Raw genomic sequence first — 15,723 nt, 5'->3', positions numbered from 1 at the left:
TCAGTTTGCTGTAACACCGTCGTCTTGTTCAAACCCAGGGATGTGTCACTGTGCTTTAGTTAAGATAAACTTCTCGTTTTATACCCAATTTTCTACGGCAGGTCCCTCACTCGATCCCCAGCGTAGGATGGCATCCCCAGGTAGCCGTGCCGCTCACCCCGGTTATGCTGGGCAAGAGGCAGCTGACCAGGGTGCTCCGTCCGCGCCCGCCTTTCCCCTCCCACAAAGTCAACTGCACCAAACAAAAGAACAGGTTGGAAATTGAGCCTGGCAATAAAGAGGGTTTAATTTCTTTTGTCTCAGTTCTGGCTTGTTTGGGTTTTTTTTTGTTTTGGTTTGGTTTGGTTTTTTTCGTGCTGTTTGCAGGGTTTTTCCTTCCCCTTGAGCGCAGAAGGGGCATGCCTCTGTCCCTCCGCTGAGGGTTTATTCTGGAGGAAACGGTTTAGGTCGCCATCACGTTTTACAGGGAAACATAGTTTATAAATACAACAGGGCCCAGTGCTATGAGGAAACATTATATCAGAGAGCCCTGAACTGACGATTCAATTATTTTTCAATAAAACATCAGGGGAATGCGCAAACAGCTGCTCGCATCCTTCCACACAGCAAGTCAAACTTCAAGGGGAACAATAGCTGGCGAAAGGGGAGCCATCGCGGAGGCGGTGACAATGGGTTTCCTTACTCGGGGCTTTGTTTGATTTCCCCCGTCTCAGTTTTGAACTCCCTCCGCCGGAGAAAGGCGAGGGGGTAGGACGGGGAGAGGGGGAAGCAGGCAGAGGGGAAGGAGGGTCAGTGGGAGTTAAAGCCTTTTGCAGCCTTTCTCTCCCATTCATGTGGTAATTGGGTGTCAAGCAGAGATCAGTAAGATGGAGCCCGGCCTCTGTGCCCGGGTTAAACTGCAGCAGAAAGAAAGCGGGAGCTGAACCGATGGAGGCCTGAATGTCATTAGGGCGGGAGGAAGCGGCTCTCCCCCAGGAGCCCTTCTGCCGGGGTACGGGGCTGGGGAGGCCGCTTCCCATTCAGGGCATCCCTGAAAGCGGCCAGACAAAGCGGGAGGGCGGCCGAACAATGCCGCACCCCCGGCTCTACCTTCAATAGGGAGCTCTAAACAGGCGTTTAACCTTCAGAATAGCTGAAAGTGATACTCAAAGCTGAGGAGGTGGCTGGCCCGCCGCTGTTAGCCTCTTCCTGCGGCCGAGATGGAGGCCACTTGGATGGCCGGAGGCGAGGAGGGAGGCTCTGGCCGCCCTCGTGTCCTCGCCCCCGTTGGCATAGTGCTGGGGGCATGCAGGGCCCCATGCGGTGGTGGGAGCCATCACCTCCAGGGCAGGACAGACCCTGACTCCTGCCCAGGCTGGTGAGATGCTTGCATCCCTGGGGAGGGCTTCTTGGCACCCTGGAGGAAGGCAGAGCCATACCAAGGAGGGGGACATGGCATAGCAGGGGTCGTATCCCATTTCACAAGCCTGGGATCTGGGGACATCTGGGCAACGACCTCCTTTCCCGAGCAGGGGGATGTCCTGGCCTCAGGCAGAGTCACCATAGCCTGTGATTCCTGGGGTTGCATGGCCCCAACTGCCCAAAGCTCTCCCAGAGCCTGGCCTGGCATCATTTGTGCCTATGGGTGGGATTTCTAATTAACCAGGAGAAAAGAGGGACAAACCCCAGGTTATTTTGGAAGGTGGGATTTGCCACTGAAATGGGCCAGGCTTGAAAAGAGCAGAGCAGGACCCAACCCTGTTCCCCGAGCCTCACCCAGCCACACAGCCTGGCCATCCCCTGCTGTTCCAGAACTAAGCAGAAAACGTCCCTAAAGACATTTGCTTCCCTAGAGAAGCCTTTCCGCTTTAAGGAGGAAAGCTGCTGGCCCTTCCCTGCCGGGATGATGAGACACAGGCACTTTCTGCACACCATCATTTTGGTGGAATCCCCTGCAACGCAGCCCCTTCAAACCGGAGAGGGGGAGACGCCGTCCCTCGGCCTGCTCCCGGTTACGCTGGAACCACCCAGGGGAATTGCATATTTCCATTTCTAAAGAGCGCACCAAAGGATAGCCCCTTCTTTAGTCCACAATATTTCCCTGTTGCTGCTTAAAGGCAAAGCTTGCTCGCCAGCGTGCGGAGGAGAGGGTGGCTGTCATTGTTTGGGAAGACTCCAGCACGCCAAGAGTGGCAGGAGGAGGCTGGAAAGACGCAGCATTAAAGATTGTCACAGACTTTCTCAGCAGCAGAAATTAATTTCACCCAGAAAAGTCTTGAGCAGCTTGCAAAGCCCGCACCCGCATTTAGGCTAAAATACTCTCCAGTTCTGCACACAAAGCATGACCTGGCTGAGCTGGACCTAGAGCTGGAAAGAGATGCTGATCAGAGAAAAAGTTGCAGCACTATTTTTCTTAATATTATTGTCACTGTCCAGGATGCGGGGTCTGGGAGAAGCAGTCATCTCCATGGTGAAACGCACATTTGGTTTGTAAAGCTCTTTGGCTTTGCTTAAATTAATAGGCTAATAATAACCCAGGAAAGGATTTTGGTGTTTTCTTAACCTCATGCAAACAGCTTTTTAAGTATTTTAATTAAAAATAATAATACCTCATACTTTATATATAGTACTTTTATCTATATACAGCTGTTGAGCCAGACTTTAGCTTATCGATCAAAGGAGAGAGATGAGTCTCGCAAGGTGTCTCTAATCCCAGAAAGAGGATTCAGTTAGCTTCTTCCTTAAAATTGCACAAATAAAAAGAAACTAAAAAAAAAAAAAAATCAGACTGATTTTAATGATAAGCACTGGCTTCTTCTTTCCGAACACGTCTCTGCTGGAAGTGTTTTGTCCCAGCACTGACCTGGGCTCAGTACCGCACTTGCATATTCCTGTATTCCTGGGCTGAGAGCTTCAGGGATGCTTGTACCTAGGCTTCATTTTTCCAGAGGAACCAGGACTTTAAAGAGCCCCCAGGATTTCAACGCAAAGCTGACAGCGAGCGGAAAAACTCTAATTAGTGTATCAGGGTTTTGCAGGGAGTCTCGAAGCACTGCCAACCGTGACACAACCCTCCTCAGTAAGGACAAACACAGCGAAAAAGGTGAATTGTCCCCAGCCACCAGATCTCCAGCGGGGACCAGAGCCGCTACTTTTAACTCCCCCAACGCTGCTGTGCCATCAGCATCGCCAGGCAGGGCTGCTCCTTACAGCATAACTCACAGCTGCGAACACACCTTCCCGGGGCTCCCCGGGGAAATCCGGCACGGAGACATGCGTACGTGGTACGTGCACCCCCCAGCCCTCTGGCACAGCACCGTGCTCCGTCGGTACCGCTGAGCTCTGCAGGTCTCCTCTATCAAAGTATCAGAGCCCTCCATGCGGTTTGCTGGGCTGTTTCACAGTCACTCAGCACCCCCGCCCCCGTCTCCCCAGGACAGGAGCTCTCACCTCAGGGGGGCTCCATCCTTCTGCTCCTGCCTGCGCCCTGCACATACAACCTTCCAGCCCCTCACAGCTGGCTGGGAACGCAGGGCTCGGGGTGAGCTCCATGCTATGCTCCGGCCCTTCAGTTGTGTCAGCACCAGCAAGGGGTAAATCCTGCTCCTTGCACAGACTTCGGCTGTGCCTATAATCCTCATTTATCTCCAAAACCCAAAAATACAGGCCCATCTCTGGATGGGCTTAATGCAAATAAATAACAGCCATACTTCCATAAGCTTCTAAAGCTATTTACAGCTGCATTTAACGGGCAGTGCCCTGAATGCAGAATTTGCTTGGCTTTTTTAGCCTAACTGCTCTCAGACAGGCAGAAACAGCCTTGCCCCGCGGCCCCTCTGCCTTCTGTGTGCAGGGCAGCAGGGCCATCTCTTCCAGAAGAGAGAGCAGTGCTCCCATCTCCTCCTGTACCACTTCAAACCATCCATTTCCAGAGAAGGATTCCGGGGAGGCTGAGCTTTCCCCATTCCCTTTAGCAGAGGGGCTGAGTGAGGCCAGGTGGTTCAGAACCCAAAAGTTCCTCTCCACCTCAGCCAGGGTCTGACCGTCCCCTGCATGGGTGACCCCCCCAGCGCCCTGTGTCCCCTCCACCACTTTCCAGGGCTCTGACCCCCCCGGGGGGGCTGTGAGACCCCAGGGGAGCCCCTCAAGAGGTCCCCCCCGAAGTGAGACGTTTGCTGAGCCCAGCCCGCCCTCCACCGGCGGCTGCAAGAGGAACAGCGTCCAAAAGTGGGACCGGAGCATCCGCAGATGCACCGGCCATCGCTGCACACCCTGCACCCTGGGGTGCTGCACCCGAGGCCGGGGGACACGCCCAGACCCCTAAATATGACACACCCCCCCCCCAGGCAAAGCCACCTCGTTTGAAGGCTGAGTCCCATGGGCACTGCGAGGCTGTGTGGGCCCGTTTTCCACCGAGCTGGGGGGGGGTCACTTTGGGACAGGGGCTGTCCCAGGAGCAGCGTCGGACCATGCTGCTCTGCCACTCCGCGCTCCCCCTGTCCCCGTCACCACCTGGAGCTGGCTGCAGCGGCCAGATGCAGCTCCGAGCTGGGCCTTGCCCAGAGTCACCATGTCCAGGGGATTGAATAACTAAAAGCTTTAATTTTCATTTGAGATACTGGAGAAACCATCAGTTTGAGCATGCCTGAAGGTGCATCTGGTATATAATGGATGCAAATTTCCAGCACTTTTCCCATGGTGCTTGCCAGGCAATACACAACACCCAGGCTCATGCAAGACATTTCCCTCTGGTACCCACATACCATGATGGAGCCAGTTTCTCCTGGCCCTAGGGTTGGATGCAGAGGCTCTAAAAGATGGATCTAGCAGTGAGGAAAAGGGAATGGGTACCAAAAAACTTGTCTTCAAGGACAGAAATGCGCTGGGAGGTTAAGTGTGGCCACACATGGAGAGAAGCAGCAGGAAGAGGAAAGAGGGAACAGGAGAGAGGCAGAGGAGCGAGACTGTGCCAGGGTAAAGAGGGAGAACTGGGCCAGGACAAACTGGGATGGCAACGCTGAGAACAGGACCAGGAGAAAGGGGGAGTGGGGAGTTGGTGGAGGGTCTCGTCATGGGTTGTTTTCACAGAGTCATCAAACCCAGCAAGGAGGGGTTGGTTTCCCCCTGCTCCGAGAAGAGCTAAAGTCCGCACCGGGAGGTCACGCTCCAGAGTGGCAGTTCCCAGTTCCCAAAGCGGCATAGTCCCCCGCCTCCCTACACAGAGCAGGAGTGCGCAAGGAAGAGGTAGGAAATTCCAGCGTAGCCCATACTCGCATTTAATCGTGAGGAAAGGACAGACTGGGGCAGGCAGGTACGTTGGCGTGGAAGCACAGCTAGAAGAGCAGACATACCCTGCCCTCACAAAAGACAGATGTCATTGTAAGGAGAAACCCTGCTGAAAGCATAAAAACAAATCATAAAAAAAAAAAAAAGAAGAAGAAGAAAAAACCCCAACCCACAGTCTTTCCTGGAACAGACATTTCTGCATGGTCTCCGAGAACTGGAATCGGACATCGCTGCTAAGGCTGTTTCACGTCAGACAAAATGCAGGGAATTCACATAGCGCAAGTCAGGTGTTTAACATGGACGCTTCAGTTCGGGGCCCATCTCCTGCGGCAGAACCAGGGATGGCTCTTGCGGGAAGGGATGCAGAGCACGCAAAGTCAGGCTTTCACAAAGACCACCCTCTGGAGGACCTCCTCTCCCCTAAGCAAGTTGCCTCCTCTGTTCAGGGCATAGACATCGCAGCAGGAAAGCCCCGAGAACTGCTCCGTGATGCTGAGTACATCTAAGCAAAGGCAAACCTTCATTCCCACTCTCCCACCTGCTTTCTGCAAGGAAGAAGGCGCACGAAACAAGGCTGCATCCACAAAAGATGGAAGAAAGAGACCCAAAGAAGTGTCCACAAGATAATGGGGTTCGCTCATGTCGTTCACCACAGAGCAAGGCCACAAGGACATATACGGCTGCACCCACGCTGGAAAAGGAGAATCAGTCCCAGACGAGCATCCCGTCTCCCTGTGAGAGAAAAGGGCTCTCCAAGAGAGGACAGGTCTGGGCTGCTCCTCCACCTACTGCACAAACCCGGGACACATTCAGAAGTACAGACAATAAATTAAGATTGAAAAAAAAAAAGTCAGCATGTATAATATATATATATATATATATAATATAATATAATGTGCGTGTGATTGTGAAAAATAGAAATGTCATCCCCAGGAGAGTGCAAGGCATGGCAGAAACACATCCCTGTCCCTCTCCCGAGCCCAGCACTACCCTGCTCCCCTGATTCACAGCAGAAACACACCGGCAGGGCCACGCAGGGGGCAGGGGTTGCGCCTGGCACCCAGCTGCCCTCTGCCAGCGGAGGCCCCATGCCAAGGAGGAGCTGGCTGCTTGGTGGAGGAGTGGGGAAAGAGCCCAGCACTGGTCCCTTCATGGCCTTCACAAGGAAGGGTTGCTGCAGGCAGGAAAATGGAAGGAAAGACAGGAAAAGCAAAGTGGAATGGCAGAGGCACCCCACCCCTCCTCAACTGGCCGGGGCCCTGCCCCTCCCATGGCATGGGACCGCCACCGCTGTACCAAGTAGAAAATAAAGCCATAATGAGTCTATGCTTTGGTATGTAACCATCCCCCTCCCCTTGGTCCCCCCTGCGTTCCCCTCAAACCATTATCTGTAAAACTTGTCAAATAAAATCTCTAGCGTGCCTTTATATCGCTCCTTGAACCTTTTCTTCCCCAGCGCCTGCCTTCCCCCCGCTCTTCCCAGCGGGATTCAGGGAGGTGCCTTGCTTGAGCCCCACCAGTTACAGCTTCTGTTCTCCTGACTGGATCCTGCTGAACGCTGCCTGGTCCAGCGGCAGGTAGCAGCCTTGCCTGGAGTCCAGGAAGTACAACCTGTCCTTCACCAGCGTGGGGTCGAAGCCCTGCTTCCGCAGCTCCATCTTCTGGAACTTGTAAGTGCCTGGAGCGGGGAGAGGAGCGGGAATGAAGGGTCACCAGCTGCACACACTCCCATCCTCACCACCACCGTGCTGCCCCAGACCCACCCTCCAAACCACCGAAGGAACTCGCTAGGGGCTCTATGGGGCAGAGGGGCTCCATCCTGACCCTATCGCAGATCAGCCTCTGTAACCAGGTTTCCCCCCGCAGCTCCATGCCCAGTGCAAGCGTGCATGCCGCAGCTCACTTGTCTTGGAGACTTCGTGCAGGAACCGCAGGAAGACGGGTCGCGCGTACAACGGCAGGGCCTTTTTTAGCTCACTGGCAAAGCCTTCCAGGTCACAGGAGTTTTCTGGGTCGGCGATGGCTGCCATTCCTGCCTTCCCTTCAATCCCTAAGAGGCAGAGAAGAAGGGAGAGCACTCAGACACACTGTCCCTGTAGCATCATCTCCCTCTGCCCCATACCAGCAAAGCCTCTGGCACAGATCCTGCTTTGTACTGAAGCACTGGTGCATCCAGCTGTGACATCGGCTGTGTCACCACCCTGTGGCTAAGGCTACCAGCGACACCCTGCGGTCACGGTCACCTCCTCCCGGAGAAGGCACTTGCAGCCTGTCCAGAAAGGACACAGGGTCCTTCCAAACCAGCCAGAATCAGGTCAAAACTTGAGGGAGGGAGGGAACCCTCTAGCTCCCGCTAGGCACATCCCTGGTGTCCTCTTCCCAGCTTGCCTACTGGGAGCCTCAGTCCAGCCCCTTGCAAAGGGACATGTCAATCTGGATGTGGAGGACATGCTCACATTCGAGTGACGGAGACCCGCCTGCCTCCCCTGATCATCCTCTTCCCTCTCAGCTACCTGGGATCTCCACCCCATAAACCACCACGTCCGTCAGGTTGAGGATGCGGCTCAGCGTCCCCTCCACCTCTGTGGTGGAGACATTCTCCCCCTTCCAGCGGAATGTATCCCCAGTGCGGTCCCGGAAGTACATGTAGCCGTATTTGTCCATCACTAGGACATCCCCTATAGGAAAGTGAGGAATAGGCAAAAAATTAGGTGTCAGAGGTACTAAGAACAACTCTGGAGCATCTCAGGGCAGTGCCACTAGCCTGGGACAGCCCCCATGCCCACCCAGGTACGGCTCTCAGTGTACGGAAGGGTCCTGCTTGCCTCACCTGTGAGATAGGCAGCGTCCCCTTTTGTAAACACATCCCTGGCGATTTTCTTGTTGGTGGCTGACTGATTCAGGTAGCCATCAAAGTGCTGCAAGGGGTTGCTCTTGACAATGCGGCCCACCAGCTGCCCCGGCTCCCCTGCAGGGAGAAGAGGGGGTCAAGGGGGGAAGCAACTACTCGCACCCAAGCAAAAAGGGTGTATAATGTGGTCGGTGGTGTTTCAGTGAACAGAGACTCAAACCTAGGTAAATTATCTTGAAGTATCGGCAAAGACTTGCACAGGGCTGAGGAGACTTATGCCTCTGGTTGCCCTCACCTGGTTTGCAGAGGATACAGACACCATCCGGCCCCCGGATCAGCTCCATGGTGTCTTCATCCACCCTCACCAAGCCGATGGGGTACACACCTGGTAGGATCCTGCTGTTGAAGCCGCATGATCCAACCTAGGACAGAAATTGCTTAGAGCCTGGGGTAGCAGGGACATCTCTCCCGCACCAAGCCCACTGCCGACGCACATCCAGCATACCAGAGAGCTGGCACCACACAACAACAGCCAAAACTCCTCTGGGTGAATGGCAACCCATGCCAAGTTTCTTTGAGCAAGAAAGCAGGAGCAAACAGCCTGTCTGGGTTCCCAACCCTGCCCAGGCCACTAGGCACCCTCTGGTACATGGGGAGGGCGGTAGGGTCTTACATTGTTGTCGAAGTTTCCCAGGCTGCAGTTGCACTCAGTAGCTCCGTAGAACTCGGCCACCTGGGCAATGCCAAAGCGGGCCATGAACTCCCGCCAGATGGAGGCACGCAGCCCATTGCCCAGCGCCATGCGCACCCGGTGCTGCCGCTCCACCTCCTGGTATGGCTGGTTCAGCAGGTAGCGGCAGATCTCCCCGATGTACTGCACAATCTGGGAGGGACAGAGATGAAAGACTCACTAGGATCTCTCTGCCAGGCCCGGGGGTGTTTGGGGTTTCTTCAGGGAAGGTAGGAATGGCACAGCACACCCAAAGTCCCCTAAAGGGGCTTCAGTAAAACCCAGGAGTCCTACTAGCTCCTACCCCTCCCCAGTTAACCCACTCCTCCACTCTGTGAAACCTATCCGAAACCTCCTGGCTCGTGCTGGAGCATGGGAAGAGTTTGGACACGTGGGGTTACCACCCCAGGTGGGATGGACACAGCCCCACCACCTTGGAAGGCAGTTTGGGATGAACAAGCAGAACCAGGCCAGGCCTTCCCCTCTTCCAGCAGCTGGGGTCTCCCCAGCACAGCACAGATCCCCAGGCTCCACTCCCCAGTCCCAGCTGGCCCCTTGCCTCATGGCCTCACCGTGCAGTTGTACTTCACGCAGTCCTCCCAAAAGTGCGAGGCCGAGAACTTCTTGCGGATGACAACCGTCATGCCCTGCAGCAGGCACTGCCCGACCCCCACGATGTTCCCTGTGGAGAGGCAGCCAGGGGAGCCCTCAGTCTCCAGACACCTCCAGCCCAGCTCACCCCACTCAGGGAGAGGCCTGGCAGGACAAGGTGGAGGCCACACACTGGCTCACCACAGATGGGTGTTCACCTAGCCAAAGCCCCCAGTACCACAGGCACTGGGGAGAAGATGCGTGGCAGCAAGATCTGGGGCAGGGCCTTTGCACCCAGACATCCCAGCATGTCTCAGCCAGCCAGGTGGGCACTGCTTCCCCTTCCCCCCAACTTTCCATGTGGAGCAGCAATAAGGTGCAGCTATTCCAGAGCCAGGTTAGGACCTGGGATAACCAGCCCCACACACACTCCCCACTCCAAAGGTCAGCCAGATCGATTTTTGGCTCCCAGGGAAAAAGCGGAAAACCTCGGTCAGACACTGTCAGCAGCAGTCGGCTCCTCCTTGACATGGAGACTGCTGCCGCACCAGCCTCCAGCCTGAGCCCTGGGCTTGGCTGAGGGGAAGAGACAGTCCTGGCATGCAGGGCTCTGTATGGCACACGTTACCTGCAGCATGATAGAGCGGGAGACAGTTGTACATCACATCGTCGGGCCTCATGCGAAAACCGTAAAAAACTAAGCTGCACATGCGGAAGTACCTGGGGCAGGAGGGTAAAGGACATGTCAGCAGCAGGGACAGAGGTGCTGTGCTAGGGCAGGGCAGAGCTCAGCTCCGGCCTCCCCTGAGCCCTTGCCCACAGCCTTACCGGCAGTTCACCACAATGGCAGCCTTTGGCAGCCCCGTCGTGCCAGAGGTGTAGATGTAGAAGAGTTTATCTGGAGAGCAACGAAGAGACAAAGTCACATAATCAATCCAGGTGCTGGCTGAACTGGGAGAGGGGGACAAGTCAAATTTATACACTCTACTTGTGCCAGTTGAGCCAAAACTTTGTTATGTGACAGTGCAAAGAACATGCTGGCTTCACCCTGGTCAGATCAGGTCTGTTGGACACACAGAGGGCACAACAGGATACGGCTCCACACAGGGCCAGGCTTCAGACACCGGAGTAATACCCGTCCCAGACACCCCTAGGCCCTGCTGCAGATGTCTGCCATCTGCATCCTAGCAGACATTCTTGCCAGTATTGTAACCAGCTGATCCACAGAAACACAACCATGAGTTTGTCCCCCCAAAAGCTGATCACGTACCAAGAAATCCCTTATCAGGGGGGGTTGGCTGGTGCCGCTGGGCCATCTGCAGGAGGGGGTCCAGGTGTTTCGCACCAGGAAGCACAGACTCAGGGCTTCCTTCCCCAGACCAGAAGAGATGGATAGATTTCTCCAGGGAGGGCTGCACTTCCTGCATTGCTGAGAAAGTAAAGAGGGGAGATGGAGAAAGACGGCAGGGTGGTTACAGCACAGAGACCCTCTGCCCTCCCAGGAAGACACTGCCCCAGGTAGCAGTACTCTCGCTGTGCTCGGCAGAGTGCCCAAAGGGCTGACAACCATCCCAGGCAGATGTCGTTCCCATGATTAACAGGCACTGGGGCCACAGCCCAGGCCTCTTCAGGGACCAGAAGATCCTGTTCTCCACCTCTTCCCAGCCAAAATCTCTTTGGTGCCAAGAGGTCTGTTGACACCATCAACCTCAGAGGCGTGGGCTGAAACACAGGAGGAGCCGGAGTCAAGGTGCTGCAGGGATGTGGCTACCAGCCACGGAGAGCAAGAGCTGGCTCATCCCACATCCCATACAGTGGGGCAGGCCCGGTCCAGCCCAGCGCTCCATGCAAGGGATGGACCCGAGAGGCACAAGGAAGGATCCTCACACCCAGGCTGGCCTGCTTGGGAGCCAGACAACATTGAACTCCAGATCCTGCCCAGTGGCCAAAGAGATCAACAAGAGAAAAAAACCCAGATCCAATGCCTAGAGAATTCAACTGTCTACTCTCTTCCAGATCCATGCTCTGCGGTGGGCAGGAAAGGAGCACTAGATCCACAGACACCCCACCTCCTCCCCAAGTCCAGAGCACCCCTGATGCATCTGCCTGCCCCTCACCTTCCATCATCTCCACCCCAAAAATCACAGCCTTGGAGTTGGAGATGGTGATGCAGTGCAGCAAGGCCTCCATGCGCAGGTGGGAATTCACGAGGGCAGTCTCCACCCCAATCTTCGCCAAGCCGAGCCACAGCCCCACATACTGATTGCGGGACTCCATGAAAAGAGCCACCACGTCACCAGAGCGGAAGCCTTGGCCATGGAAGAAATTGGCCACCCGGTTGGAGTACTCATCCAGCTGCCGGAAGGTCCAGCTCTCGCCTGTGCCTTGGAAGATGAGCGCCGTCTTCTCTGGATATTTGCTCGCGGTTTTCTGGAAGATCTTGGCGATTGTGTTCTTCTCCCTCACGTGCCTCCATACCTGCCACTTCACCCGCAACAGGACCAGCCCCGTGCTGCCAAAGGAAGGGGAGCAAGAGGGCAGCCGCTCAGTGACCCCTGCAAAAGCACTTCCTCCAGCACAGCCAGCACAGGAGCTGCAACAGCCCAGCACTGCTCCAGGCCCTACTTAGGTCAGCAGCAGCTCTGAGTGCTCCCCTAAGCCATGTGGACATAGGCAGAGGTGCTTTGCAGAGATGCTTATAGCCAGGAACTGATGGAGGTCAGGGAGAGATGTGTTTTGGAAGGCTGCAGACAGGGATGTCCCCTGACCAAAGGGTCATCTTTGAGCCTTAGGTGTTCTCCAAGAGGTGCCACTGCTCCCTCCCCACAAATCCTTGCCAGGAGCTAGCACAGCCTGGTACCAACTCAGAACTGACCCTGCACAGGCACCTGGTGCCACGCCAGCAGCTTTAGGGACAGGGCAAAGTACAAGGACAGTCACTAGACTTCAGAGCTCAGCTGAAATCTATCTTTCCTGTGAAACCTTTGACCAAGAGTCTGGAGCCACCCGGGCGCAGCAGAGGGAGATCTCCTTCCAGCTGGGCCAGGTGCCAGTAGAAACCCAGGGCTGTGCAAGGAACTGGGGGCTGCGCTCATACACAGCAGTGCAGAGGAGCGGGCCAGGGGGAGGGTGGATGGTCGGGCCATCCCAGCTAGGACACCTACGTGACATCCCTTCGTATTGTCTTGATGAATATGAGGAAGAAGTCCCATCCACCGGATCCCAGGTAGAAGACAAAGAGAGCAGGGATGGCCTGGGCCCAGGACAGCTCCAGACTAACCCTGAAGAACAGCAGCAGCGCTGCAAAAGCAGCCAGACGCAGCATCGTGGCCTGAGGAGAGAGAGAAACCACGGTCATCAACCCACGCACACTGGACTTGGAGATAACAAATCCATGGGTGGGGGATGCGTTTGCATCCCCCAGTTTCCTGGATGAGGTCCCTGAGTCATCACTCCTCCTAGCAGCAAGGACGTAACCCAGCAGCCCAGAAATCCCACAGATGTAGCTTCATTGGACCTTGGAAATGGCCTCCAATTAAGCCACCTGCATGGAACTCCTTAGTGCCAGCCGAGAGCCCAGCCATTCCCACCTGGGGAGCCACATCATGCACACCAGCCAGTGACACAGCCACACCCCACCAGCATGAGATGCAGGATAAGTTCACTTCATGGATGTGGGAGTGGAGCCACGGCAGAAGACCATGTACAGATGTTTGGCAGGCACCAAGGCGATGCCAGGCAAGACTGGCTCAACCCCTCACCTCCAGCCTGGCAAAGCCCAGCTCCAAATTCCTCCCTACCCCAAGGGTCCCTCCATCTCCATCCCCATACCCAAGTCTCCCAGGCCCCCAGCACCACCTCTCCTGCACACCCGGCTCTAGGACAGCAAGCATGGCTGGTGGGAGAGTGCAGCTTCACATGCTCCCCAACAGAGCTCAGACAGGAACAGGAAACACAGTCCTTTGAGCTCTGCTCATGTTTGCAAACCCTCGTGGCAGCAGGCTGTTTCCTGGTCTGGCTTTGCTGGAGACACTGACAGAGCAGGTCAGGGACAAGGCCAGGAGCAGGCATGTCCTGGCCAGGCTGGAGTGGGCAGAACAAGACCTGTCACTGCTGCCAGGAGCACCCAGACCCCCGACCCCATGCCCTGTGGATGGCAACTCAGTTTCTGGTACTTGCCCCCCAAAACCAGCACCTCTGTCCCCATCCCAAATACACCCCAGGTGTGCCTCCAAGACACGCAGGGGACTCTGATCTAGCAAAGGCTCTTTTCAGGTGACAACATGGGGCAGAAAAAAGTTACAGTGACATGACTCTTGCAGCTTGAGGGCTCCTAGATAAAACTGGTCCTTCCTGGCATGGATGCAGGCCAAAGAGGAAGGAAACACTCACGTCATTTCCCTTTCCCTCTTGAAGGTGGATCCACTGCTCCAAAGCTGGCAGCCCTGGGTGCGTTCTGCCACAGCCGGCAGGGCCAGGAGCCACGCTTGCAGCTTTCCCTCTGCTCACTGCAGTTCCCCCAGGTCTGGGGAGCCTCTTTGGATTTGGTATGAGATGCTGGCAGGGTAAGAGCTGAGGCAGCGCCACACAGTCACTGTGCCCTGGCATGTCACACAGGCTGTCTCACCTTTGAGCCGTGCCACCGGCAGCGGGCAGGGATGCACCAGCGATCAGGATGCCACTCCCAAGTGGGAGACTGGGGACATCCCTCTGTCCGCAGCCCCTGCCCAGAGATCCCCATTCATGCCAGTGGCCTCTAAGCTCTATCCACCAAACACCTCCCAGGTCTGAGGTCCCACATCACAGTTCCTCAGCCTTTTAGCAGGGAAGGACCCACTGCCTTTTTGCCCAGGAGCCCCTCTCTGCAGTTAAACAGGGCAGCTCTTAGATCACCACCAAACTGCTATGCCTCGGCCAAGACCTGAGCCCTTTGTCACACGCTCACATCAGACAGATGTGGAGTGCCAGCGGTGGAGAGCCACACTCTGTGTGGGCAGCAAGGTGCTTAATCTCCCACCCGAAGGCAAGACAGGCCCAGACAGGCCCCTGTTATCCTCTGCTCGCATCTCTGCCTTACACCAGTGAGAGATTACTGAGAGATAACCGGTGCCTTACTGCCAGAGACCTCCAGCCCTGCCGTTAAGGATTCAGGTCTTGTCTAGCTGCATCAGCACGGCGAAAATTAAGACCTGCCTGTAGCTCCACAGCCAGTGGGCATGAAGGCAAACTGCAGGGATCCTTCACCCGGGGGCACAGAGACCCGAGGAGAGGTACCAGCCCTGGAGAGTGGGTCCCAGGGGAAACGACAGGCAGGTGACCGGGCTCTGAGAAGCCCCAGCACTAATGGTCAAGCACCGGTGGTCAGGAGATCGCCAGAGGCATCTCACTACCATGAACAGCTGGGGAGGCACCTGTCCTTCTCCCTTGGGCCTGGGCAGGGTGATGGGGATGAGCCCGCCGGCCCCGGGGAAGGACGGGGAGGGCAAAACGGGGGTCCCGTTTTGCCCTCCCCGTCCTTCCCCGGGGCCGGCGGGCTCATCCCTAGCCCCATATGAGGGGGCAGAAGGACGGGGAGGCCCATCGGGGCCTCACAGCGTGGCTGCAGCCGGGACCCTCCTCCCCTAACCACGGCCAGGCCCAGGAACCGCCCGGGGAAAGCCGATACCCGGCGGGGGGAGCTCTGCAGCCCGCTGAGGAGGAGGGCCACGGCCCCTCATGAGGAGACCGGGGGAGGGCGAGGAGCCCTAATACCTCATGAGGAGCCCGAGAGGCCCTAGTACCTCATGAGGAGAGCGGAGTAGCCGAGGGGCGCCGGTACCTCACGAAGAGCCCGAGAGGCCCCGGTACCTCATGAGGAGACCGGGAGGTTGAGGAACCGCGGTACCTCATGAGGAGAGCGGAGTAGCCGAGGGGCGCCGGTACCTCATGAGGAGACCGGGAGTCTGAGGAACCCCCGTACCGCCCGCAGGGCCGCGGCGCCTGCTGAGGAGACCGTGGGCCACGGCGGACCCGCCCGGCCGCCCGCGGGGAGGCAGCGTGGCCGCCGCGGCGGAGCAGAACGGCGCCGGGAGGTCACGGAAAGGGGGAAAACGGTGCCGCACTCTTACCGGGCTCCGGCGCGTCCGCTGCGGCCCGGCCACCTGCACCGGGAGCGGGGCCGGGAGCGGGAGCGGGGCCCGCCCGCCGCTGCGGCATGGGGCGGGGCGGGCGCAGCGCGGCCCGCCGGGAGTTGTAGTCCCGCCCGGCGCCACCGGTCCGGCCCCGCGGCCGCGGGTGCGGTCCCGAG

The 15,723-nt window shown here is 56.9% G+C and overlaps 1 protein-coding gene across 1 annotated transcript; it reads right to left on the bottom strand.

The window, feature by feature from the left end:
- Nucleotides 1-2,564: 2,564 nt before the first annotated feature.
- Nucleotides 2,565-15,633, bottom strand: SLC27A4 (solute carrier family 27 member 4). The gene is made up of 13 exons (XM_054220948.1): nucleotides 15,545-15,633; nucleotides 12,602-12,768; nucleotides 11,555-11,949; nucleotides 10,708-10,866; nucleotides 10,266-10,335; nucleotides 10,066-10,157; nucleotides 9,419-9,528; nucleotides 8,790-8,999; nucleotides 8,412-8,538; nucleotides 8,096-8,233; nucleotides 7,779-7,943; nucleotides 7,169-7,315; nucleotides 2,565-6,943 (listed from the first exon to the last, which is right to left on the bottom strand). Exons 2-13 carry the CDS (start codon nucleotides 12,760-12,762, stop codon nucleotides 6,786-6,788), a joined length of 1,932 nt encoding a protein of 643 aa, XP_054076923.1. The 5' UTR covers nucleotides 12,763-12,768; nucleotides 15,545-15,633; the 3' UTR covers nucleotides 2,565-6,785.
- Between the last annotated feature and the right edge of the window lie 90 nt (nucleotides 15,634-15,723).

This window comes from Rissa tridactyla, chromosome 14 (assembly GCF_028500815.1).
Source record: "Rissa tridactyla isolate bRisTri1 chromosome 14, bRisTri1.patW.cur.20221130, whole genome shotgun sequence".
Lineage (NCBI taxonomy): Eukaryota > Metazoa > Chordata > Aves > Charadriiformes > Laridae > Rissa > Rissa tridactyla.
The sequence above is the reverse complement of the archived record's forward strand: the minus strand, read 5'-3'. Positions and strand labels throughout refer to the sequence as shown.

What these genes read in the sequence shown, in the direction of transcription:
- SLC27A4 (XM_054220948.1), bottom strand. Translation starts at nt 12,762, where the DNA reads ATGCTGCGTCTGGCTGCTTTTGCAGCGCTGCTGCTGTTCTTCAGGGTT. An exon ending in TGGGAAACTTCGACAACAAT is followed by an intron (nt 8,539 to 8,789) that starts GTAAGACCCTAC and finishes TTTCTGTCCTAG; the next exon opens with GTTGGATCATGCGGCTTCAA. An exon ending in GGACGCTGCCTATCTCACAG is followed by an intron (nt 7,944 to 8,095) that starts GTGAGGCAAGCA and finishes ACTTTCCTATAG; the next exon opens with GGGATGTCCTAGTGATGGAC.